Source organism: Propithecus coquereli, unplaced genomic scaffold, assembly GCF_000956105.1.
Source record: "Propithecus coquereli isolate 6110/MARCELLA unplaced genomic scaffold, Pcoq_1.0 Scaffold142, whole genome shotgun sequence".
NCBI classification, from domain to species: Eukaryota; Metazoa; Chordata; class Mammalia; order Primates; family Indriidae; genus Propithecus; species Propithecus coquereli.
Window position 1 is genome coordinate 4,772,593 of NW_012138525.1, and position 10,359 is coordinate 4,782,951.

The 10,359-nt window shown below is 53.0% G+C and overlaps 1 protein-coding gene across 1 annotated transcript; it reads left to right on the forward strand.

Moving 5' to 3' along the window:
• The first annotated feature begins 680 nt into the window (after positions 1 to 680).
• On the forward strand, positions 681 to 9,928 carry GOLGA2 (golgin A2). The gene is made up of 20 exons (XM_012639883.1): positions 681 to 734; positions 1,885 to 1,923; positions 2,185 to 2,247; positions 2,336 to 2,429; positions 2,527 to 2,633; positions 3,866 to 3,924; positions 4,226 to 4,367; positions 4,836 to 4,925; positions 5,032 to 5,139; positions 5,341 to 5,428; positions 5,793 to 6,130; positions 6,363 to 6,476; positions 7,284 to 7,487; positions 7,573 to 7,648; positions 7,785 to 8,455; positions 8,673 to 8,855; positions 8,945 to 9,047; positions 9,132 to 9,238; positions 9,309 to 9,462; positions 9,549 to 9,928. Exons 1-20 carry the CDS (start codon positions 729 to 731, stop codon positions 9,758 to 9,760), a joined length of 2,958 nt encoding a protein of 985 aa, XP_012495337.1. The 5' UTR covers positions 681 to 728; the 3' UTR covers positions 9,761 to 9,928.
• The last annotated feature ends 431 nt before the right edge of the window (positions 9,929 to 10,359 follow it).

The window sequence follows — 10,359 nt, forward strand, 5'->3', positions numbered from 1 at the left end:
AATGTTTCTTCCCAAACAGGACCATGATGCTGATGATGTCTCTGATCTTGTGGACAAAATCGAGTGAGTGTCTCCTGTCGGGGCCTCTGTCCTCCTGTCCTCTCCTCCAAGGGAGGTAGTCAGGGCAGGCCACTGCCCATGACCCTCTTTCCCATTGAGCCACCTGCACCCCTGACCCCTATCTCTATCCCTAGGACTTTCTCATCGACTGAGAGCCTGCGACAACTTTCTCAGCATATCAATAATCTTGTGTCTGAGGTACCCCAGAAATTAGGGCCCAGAAGGGGGGCGAAGGGGAAGGAAATATGATAGGAGGCAACGGAGGCAGGCGTTCGTGAGAGAGAGATGCTCGTGGGACCAGCCAACTTGCTGGGGAACGCTGAGCAGGTCACCTCTTCTCTGGGCCTTCCCCCTTGGAGCTGTGCAGGGGAAGGAGTCGGACCACAGGGCCGGTTACGTGTCTATCCTGCTATGGGAGCACAGGCTGAGAGCTGCTCAGGAGGGAGGGACGGCGGGGAGATAAGAATGCTGAGAAGTTGGCACAGAGGGATGATGGAAAGAGGGGTCTGAGTTAGGCAGAAAAGAAAATTTTGCCAGTTGGTGGGGAAGAAGGGAAGTCAGAGGGCTTAGCCATGAGGGGATGGAGCGTCTGAGTGAACCCTCATCTCTTTTAGTCTACATCCTACGTCAATGGAACGGGCCTTTCATCGTCCATTAACCTGAAGGAAATGGAGGTAAGTGGCCCTGAACTGTGGCCCAGTGACCCTGCAGGCCAGCCCTGACCTTCTCCCACAGTGGGGGCTGGGTGCCCCTCTGCCAGCTGAGACAGCCCACAGACCCCCAACCCTAATGATTGCTCTCTCTACTTCTCCCCCCAACCCTCCTCCACTCCTCCTCTCTGCATGCGCCTCAGAACCGGTACCACGAGCTAGCGGTAGCCCTGGACTCCAGCTATCTAACAAACAAACAACTCAGTAGCAAAGTAGAGGAATTGGTAAGAGTCCAGTGGGGTTCCCTGATGCCACGCTGCCCATCCTGGGCTCCAGTTTCCCCTTGGGGCTCTGAAGAAAGAGGCCGGGGGCCCCTGTTGCCAAGGGAGAGTGGGTGCTGGGGGCCTAGGCTTCAGCTGGAGGGACCCCAAGCACGGAGCATGCCGCATGGCTTTCTGTCGCTGCCCTCTTTGCCTCTTCTCTCTTCTCCAGACAGCCCTGCTCGTCCTCGCCACACTTGCCCTGGGGTGGTTGGCTCTTGTGGAAGGGCGAGCTTGGCGTGTTGTCAGAAGCCCTGTGTTCCCTCCCCGGCTCAGTCCCTGATTTGCTCTGTCTTTGATTTTGGACAAACGACCTCTCCTCCCTGTGCTTGAGTTTCCTGAGGAGGTAGAGTTAGAGGGTATGGAAGGTCTCTTGTAGCTCTGAGTATCAGATTTCAAGGCCCACTAGAATGTAGACGACAGGGTGAAAGGATCTCACAGTGTGGAAGGATCTCCTCTGTCGTTTGCATTCCTATATCCCTGTTATTAAGAGCAGGACCTGGCCTGTAGTGTGTGCTCAGTAAATATTTGTTGAGTGAATGTACCCTTCTAAATCACAAGCTGGCGGAAGGGAAGTCTTTCTTTTCTCTAAGTCCATTTCTGAGTTTTATGTTAATTGTCCTTTAAAGAGAATCCAAATTCAGGCTTTCAGTTTTATAGCTGTGAGCAAAAACCAGCAAAGACACAAATTCTCTGACCTTGGGAGCTTGAGGGGAGTTTTGTCAGTTCGTGTCCCCATACGGTCGAGAACTTTGCCTTTAAAATCCATTCCTGGCCCCCGCCCACCCCTTCTTGGTCTGGGGAATAGAGTCGGGGGGACCACCTCAGTCACCTTCCTTTGACTCTCTCTACAGCAACAGCAGAATCAAGAACTTATGGATCAGCTGGAAAAAGTAATGTGATTTCTTTGCTTATGACATGGCTGATGGGTTTAGGGAAGGACCCAGATGTAGAGCCCCAGGCTTACCTTGCCCACTCCCGGCCTAGAGAAGGCTTGCCCCTGGGGTCCCACCCCCATTCCCCACGGGGTTCCTGATAATCTGGTCTCATGGGTGGGTCTGCCCTGGGGCATTGGTGGCATTCTGGGGGCACATCCTTTGCTATTCCATCTCTGCCTCCTCCAAGTAAGAGATCTTTCTTCCTTCTTTCTATAGGAGAAAAAAGAATATCAGCAAAAGTCGATGAAGGAACAGGGAGCCTTACGGGAACAACTACAGGTGAGTGGCCTGGATGGTGTCCCCTCATGTCCTCTAGAGAACATTTCTTTCCCTCTCTTTCAGCACTTGTTTGGCTTTTCTCCCAAAGGTTCACATTCAGACCATAGGGATCCTAGTATCTGAGAAGTCGGATCTTCATTCGGCCCTCTTCCACACTCAACGGGCAATCAGGCAGAAAGAAGGTGGGAATCTGGGCCCCCTTCAGCCTTTGGCCTGGCGCCTTGGCAAGCCTTCAGGGGAGGCCTTTGGGCTCCATCTCAACTCTCTCTCTCATTCCAGGCGAGTCCGAGGACCTTGCCAGCCGCCTGCGCTCTTCCTGGCAGCGCATAGGAGATTTGGAGCGGACTCTGTCTGCTGTCTCCACGAAACAGAAGCAGGTGGACAAGGTGAGCCCAGCCACCTGCTTGGCCGCTGGCTGGCAGGCCAGCTTCCCAGATGGGGGAGTAAGCCTGAACACCCTTCTGCAGAGTGGAGTGTCCTGCTGCCCGGGATGCAGCACGGGCCATTTCTTGCTGCTTTTGTTGTATGGTTGTCAGAGCAGCCTGGGGTGTGCAGCAGTGCGCACCTATAGTCCCAGCTACTGGAAGGCCAAGGTGGGAGCATCACTTGAGGCCTGGAGTTTGAGGCCAGCCTGGGCAACATAGCAAGACCTCGTCTCTAAAACAAAAAATAAAGGGGAAAAATTAAAAAAAAAAAAAAAAAAGCAGTTGCTTAGGGATGAGTTGGCTGCCGTGCATGAGTTGGAGGAGTGCTGTGGGAGTGAGCACTGAATGCAGAGCCCAGAGGCCGAGTGCCCACCCTGCCTTTGGCTGAGCAGTGGCCTTGGCCACGTGCTAGGGAGAGGGTATATGGTCTGTGGGCTGGGCAGACACAGAAGAATATCTTTGGTATGTTACTATTTGTATAGAGAGAGGGGATGCGTGCACGCGCGCGCGCGCGTGTGTGTGTGTGTGTGTTTACTAGGTGTAATACACAGAAAATGTATCTGAAAGGATTCATAAAACACTGGGAGAGGAACAGGGTGGCTGGGAGATGTTTCATTTCTGTACCTTCTAAGTTTTGGACTATGTGAATGTATCATCCATTCAGAAAGTGAACAAAAAGATTAATGTCACCCTTCATATCTGCACCCCCACCCCAGGAGAAAAAAATGGGCTTAGAGAATTAGATAGACCTGGGTGTTCAAATCCCAGCTCTACATGACCTTAGGTGAGCACTTAACTTCTATTACTCTGCTTTTCCTTTACAAAACGGAGATAATGATGGTGACCATCGCATATGGTGGTTGTGAGGATTGAATTGAGGTTGTTAGCACGGTGCCTGGAGAAGCACTTGATAAAGGCTTGAACATTGGTGACAATAGTGCTAGTAGCAGCAGCAGTATCATCTGGGCCTCTGTTAGCCGGCTGTAAACTCGATCTCTTTCCCTGCTCTTCCACCCTTAATTCAGACTGTTGAAAAGAAATGATACCACGGGCTTGGGAATGCCTTGAAAATACGTGGTGTGATTCGGGGTGAGGAAGTGTTACTGTGAAATAGCTACTGTAGCTGCTGTTACTAGTGTGCCAGCTGTATCTTCCGCCTGAAAAATCCTGATGTAACCTTTCTGTATTCGCAGGATAACAAGGAGTTAACCAAAGAGCGAGATGCTCTCAAGATGGAATTATACAAGAACAAGTAGGATGGGGGAAGGTGGGGTGGGTGGTGCGGGGGCCCGTAGTGTGGGTGATGTGGTGGGAGGTGGGAGGGATACAGGTGAGCATGGTAGGTGGTTCTACAGGTTTGGATGTGGGCAGGGCCACGGGGCTCATGATGTAGCCTCAGGTCCTCTCTGTAGCCTGCCACTTGGGACTCTTGATTCCTGGGGTCCCTTCCAGTGCCGCAGTTCCGTGGTTGTGTGGCGAGGGTGGTGGGTTGATCACCAAAACGGTCCTTTCTGTTCTTTGTTCATTCCTCTCTCCACTGCCTCTGGCCACAGCAAAAATAATGAGGACCTAAAGCAGACGAACTCAGAACTGGAAGAGAGGCTTCGCTTGCTAGTGTCTGAGAAGGCGGCCCTGAAACATCAGTTTGACGAAATGCAGAAGAAGCTGGACTTTTCCGAGCTCCTGCTGCTGCAGGTGAGGCTGCAGCCCTGGGGAGTGGTCCGAGCCCCATCCAGCCGGGACCATAGTCTCTAGGGACCATTGCAGGAGTGGGGGGTGGCTTCTAGTCAAGAGCTGGAGAATTTGGATCCTTGTTCTGGTCCTACCATAGAATCCTCCAGAGATTGCTAAAAATCCACAAACTGGGGCCTGCTCTAGACCTCTGGAATCAGAATCTCAGGGGCTTTTTAAACTTTTTTTTAAAGTGTCCTGGTTGAAAACCATCATTCTATAGATTACATCTATATGGCTAGTCTGGGAGTCTGTTCACTTCCTTCAGGGAGCTAAGCCAACACCTTTGTTATTACATGGTCATAATAATAGAGGGCAGAAACCTTTACTGACCCTGAGCTGTACGTCGAGCCCAGCTCCAGCCCTCTGGGGAGCATTCTGTGGAGCAGCCTGGGCCCCCCAGATCTAACCTCCTCATTTTTCACCATCCAGTTCACTACCCCGACCGAAGCCCATAATAGCAGCCTGCAGTTACAGCAGATCTTGGAGGATCGGGAGAAGCTGGAGAAACGTGTGGCCGAGGTGAGGCTTTGGGGAGGGGGGATGTGGAAAGAGAATGACCACAGGTGGCCAGGAGCAGGTAGCAACAAGGGACAGCCCCTCCTAACTTCTGAGCTCATTCTTGCAGCTTACGGAGAAGATGAAACGATTACAGATGGACAGAGACCATTATTTAGAGATTCTGAAAGGAGATACTGCCATGTGGCAGGAGAAAATGCACGAAATGTCAGAAAAGGTGAGGTCTGACCCTGCAACCCCCTCCAGAGATCAGTCACTTGATCTTTCTGGGTAAAATGGGAATCCTACGGCTTGCTGGGGCATGCAGGCAGAGGTGGGCATGTGTTTCGGGTCTGTGGAGGTGGGGACACAGAGGGAGGTGATGGTCTGTCCATCTACCAGCGTCTCTCCCTGTGCTTCTTTCCCCGTCTCTGGGCAGATGCGCATACTGAAGGAGGAAAAGGAGCACAGTGTGACTCAGGTGCGGGAGCTAGAGGCCAGTTTGGCTGAACTGAAGAGCCAGATAGGTACGCTGGGACCGGGGGCACCTGGGAGGAGGATTGTGTCGGATGGCTATATGGGGGTAGCTTAGAATGCCCCCAGGAGGTGGGAAGATGCCAGAGTTTTGTGACAATGGGAAAGAGGTCTGTGCCAGGAGGTAGCAAGTGTTGTAATCTCTCTGAGCCTCAGTGGCCACATTTGCAGAGGAAGGAATGCCCATTGTCACCCATCCACAGTTGTCTTGAGCACAATAATGGCTTGAAAGATTGACCATGATATGAGTGTGAGGAATTATTAGCCAGGAAGCCAAGGTTTGGGGAGAGGAGCTGTGGACCAAAAAGAGGGTTTTTTGAAAATCCAGAGGCCTTTATCATACGCTTCCTTTTTCAGCTGAACCCCGACCCCCGGAGCCCCCAGCAGGGCCCTCCGAGACCGAGCAGCAGCTACAGGCAGAAGCTGAGCAGCTGCAAAAGCAGCTGGAAAGCCTGGAAGGACAGCTGCATGCCCAGTTACAAGAAAATGAGAGTTTGAGTCAACAGAACCTGGAGCAGTGGCAGCGGCTGCGGGTGCTGGAGCAGCAGGCCGAACTCTGGGGGAACCAGACAGAAGAGCGCAAGAAGATCCTGGAGACCATAGAGAACGACCGTGCCACCATCAGTCGTGCGGTCTCCCAGAACCTTGAGCTCAAGAAGCAGCTGGCCGAGCTGCAGGACGGCTTTATCAAAATGGTACGTGGCCCCCACTTGGCTAGCCAGCCCTCCTCATTTGCCCTCTGGGACTTTGTTTCCCCACCTGTAAAATTGGGCAGGGTAGACCTTATGTGAAATGGTACCAGAGCCCCACTCCACTATATGGTGGCGGGGGGATGGGTTTCCAACCTGTCACCACCCATCCCTGCGCTGTGGGAGGTGGACCTCGAGTCCTGGGGTCTCCAGCTGCAGCTTACTTCTCTCTGTCCAGAGCAATGACAAAATGGAGATTGCTAGTGCACTGCACTCAGAGCAGCATGTGAAGATGGAGCTGGCTAAGAAGCTGGGCCAGCTACAGGAGAAGCTGGGAGAGCTGAAGGAAACGGTAACCACTGCTCGATCTGAGAACGGGGGGAGGTGCTGGGCCAGGACAAAGGCAGTGCCAGCCTGAGGGACAGGGGACCCCAGAAGCCTACAGAGCAGTCCTGTGACTATTGCTTCCTGCCCTCTGACTTTGAGAGGTGGGTAGCCCTGGGCTTCTCCCAGGTCTGGACATAATCATCCCAGCTAGAGGCACTGAGCGCCCCTAACCCTAGGGGAAGGTAGTCTGACGGGCGGCTCTTTGGATTCAGACTGGATTCCAGTCACGGCTCCGCTGGCAGATAGTCAAGTACTTTGCATCTAGCTGGGCACAGTGGCTCACCCCTGTAATCCCAGCATTTTGGGAGGCCAAGGCTGGAGGATCGCTTGAGCCCAGGAGTTTGAGGTTGCAGTGAGCTATGATGATACCACTCCACTCTACCCAGGGTGATAGAGTGAGGCTCTGTCTCAAAAACAGAAATAAAAAAATAAAACAAAACAAAAGAAAAAGAAGTTAGCACTTTTCTCGAAGAGGTGTTGAGGATTAAATGAGATAATGTGTGTAAAGTATCAGGCATTTAGTGTGCACTTAACAGATGCTTGCTGGTTGGCTCCCTTTGCTTTTCCTCCCATCTGTGGCCTAAAGTTTAAATGGTGGGAAGAAGATAATGGGATGTGAGGCTGGGTGAGGAGTCGTGGGGCTCTGTGCAAGGGAGACAGGCCTGGAGCGAGGGGCCAGGGGCCTGCGCCTGAGTCCCCACCCTGCCCCCACTGCCCTGCTGACGGGCTCAGAGTCTGGAAACCTGCCCTCACATCCAGGGTCTTCCCCCAGGTGGAACTGAAGAATGACGAGGCGAAGAGTCTGCAGCAGGAGCGCGATCAGTACCTGCTCTATGTCCAGCAGCTGATTTCGGAGAGGGAGACTCTACACAGGGAGCTCCTGCAGCAGACCCAGGCCATGGATCAGCTGCAGCAAGAGAAAGCTCAGGGCGCAATGGTGGCCGAGAGGGCCCACCAGGAGTTGCAGGAGACCCAGGTGAGGGAGTTGCTGAGGGCTGGGCCCCTGAGGGGGAGGGCCTGGCAGCCTCCATGCCTTCTCACCCTCTTTCCTGGCCCTTTAGGAGCTCCTAGAAGCTGCCAGCCAACAGAACCAGCAGCTCCAGGCCCAGCTGAGCCTAATGGCTGACCCTGGGAAGGGTAAGTGAGGGGGAGAGGGACCTTTAGAACAGCTGGTGATTCTGGGGGGAGTGGCTGGCCCAGATCACACTGTGAGGGAGGTGGTCCATTCTGCCTCCCTTGTTGGGTTTCTGAGGACTCCTCTGGCTGCCCCTAGATGGATTGGACAAGGAGGGAGCAGAGGAGGAGGAGGGACCTGACAAGGAGGAGAGAGTGGAGGACACTCCTGGCAAGGAGGAGATACCTGACAAAGAGGACATTCCTGGCAAGGAGCAGATACCTGACAAGGACATACCTGACAAGGACACTCCTGGCAAGGAGCAGATACCTGACAAAGAGGACACTCCTGGCAAGGAGCAGATACCTGACAAGGACATACCTGACAAGGACACTCCTGGCAAGGAGCAGATACCTGACAAAGAGGACACTCCTGGCCAGGAGCAGATACCTGACAAGGACACTCCTGGCAACGAGCAGATGCCTGACAAGGACACTCCTGACAAGGAGCAGATACCTGACAAGGACGCTCCTGGCAAGGAGCAGATACCTGACAAGGACGCTCCTGGCAAGGAGCAGATACCTGACAAGGACGCTCCTGGCAAGGAGCAGATACCTGACAAGGACGCTCCTGGCAAGGAGCAGATACCTGACAAGGACGCTCCTGGCAAGGAGCAGATACCTGACAAGGACGCTCCTGGCAAGGAGCAGATACCTGACAAGGACACTCTTGGCAAGGAGGACACACCTGGCAAGGAGGCGGGAGCGGATGAGGAGGCTGCTAGGCCCAAGCCGGGCATCCCGGAGGACCTAGAGAGCCGAGAAGCCATGGTGAACATAACTCTTCTCACCCCTTCTCTGTCCCACCTTTCCTGCCCTCTGATTTCTCTTGACACCCCCTTTCCTTGGAAGCCAGTGATCGGACACCAGCCACCTGTGAACAACAGGTGTATCCCCTGAGGCTCCGAGTTGGGAGGCTTCCTCTCTGCTCTCTTTCATCTGTCAGTCCTTTGTGTCCCCCCACGAGCACACTCACTTTTGCCTGCAGGTGACATTTTTCAGCTCAGCTCTGGCCAGTGCTGAGGAGGAGCAGGCCCAGCTGCATGGGCAGATGAGGGAACAGAAGGTGCGCTGCTCGGCTCTCCAGGCAGGCCCTGGCCCTGGAATTGGGGGCGACATTGTGTCTGGGGAAACCTACCGGGCCCTACAGGTGGACATGGAGAAGCTTCAGGTGAGGGAGTCTCTCCTGACATGAGCCAAGAAGGGATGTGGGGGCAGGCAGCCTGCTGCCCAGACCTGACCCCATTATTTTGGCACCAGAACCGGTTTGTAGCACTCATGCAGGAGAAGGTGGATCTGAAAGAGCAAGTGGACGAGCTGGAACATCGCTGTGTCCAGCTGGCTGGAGAGACAGAAACCATTGGTGAGCCAGGACACCAGGGCATGGCCGGGCGAGCTCTCCATAGGGTCGGGGGAGCCCCGGAGTCTGAACTGTGTCCTTTTGCAGGGGAGTATGTCATACTGTACCAATATCAGAAAGCCGCACTGAAGAAGCAGCAGCATGAGAACGAGGAGTATGTTCGTCAGATGGCAAGGGAGAAGGAGGATATGAAGGTAGGGCCCGGAACGTTGCTGTGGGCATGGGCAGGGGTGGGGTGCGGGCGCTGAGCACCTCTTCCTCCAGGCAAAGATGCTGGAGCTGCAGGGGCTGATGATGCAGCTGCTAAACCAGCGCGACAAGGACCACAGCCAAGTCCTGCCAGACACCCACAGCGCTGCGGAGGAGCCCACTCCAGGGCCCTCAGCCCTCCAGGAGCTTGGAGCTCACAAGCAGGGGGGTAAGTAGAGCCCGTGGACAGGGTGGGACAGGAGCAGGAGAGAAGGGCTGCAGGTGGCTCAGCACACTGCCCCTCTCTCCCCAAAGATTTTTATGAAGTGAGCCTCGCCGACAAGGAGCCCGCACAAAAAGTGCCCAGGAGGGGGTCTGGTCCTGAGAACCACACTGTTCAGCAGATCATGGAGCTGCTTCATGACATGCAGTACCCCCATGACAAGACGGCCTTGGGCGTCAACCCCTGCCTGCCCTTATTCTACCGGAATAAGGCAAAGAACCAATTCAAGGTCTGGATGGCCTGAAAGTCTTACAGTGTCAGCAAGGCTTGGAGAAGTGGTGCTGCCCCCATCCCACCCTGCCACTCCCAGTCAGCCTTTTCTCCTTAGATTCAAGATAAGACCCCTTCCACCTAGGCCAGGACTAAGACCTAATTTTTGGATTATTTTCAAGTGACCATCGTAGCAGTATTTGAAACAATTTTTAATTATTTCCCTTCTTAGAAAGATAAAAACAAATTTGGGGGCTGGAAGGAGGGGAAAAAAGTTGCAAAAAACAAAAATAGAAAAAAAGTTATTTCCCTTCATAGCTGGATTTATAAATAGATTATTTCCCTTCATAGATGGATTATAATTAAGATATATCCCTTCTTAGAAGGAAAAACACAAATTTTGGGCTGGAGGAGACAGAAAAATTAGAAAACACAAAAATAGAAAAAAGAACAAAAACGGAAAAAAATTATTTCCTTAGCTGGTTTGAAAAACAAAATATTTCTCTTCATAGTTACATTTCAAAAATTGGATTATTTCATGTCTCAGAGGCATTAAAACAACTTTGGGGACTGGAGGAGAACAAGATTAGAAAAATATTGAAACAAAAAACCAACATAGGAAATAAATTATTT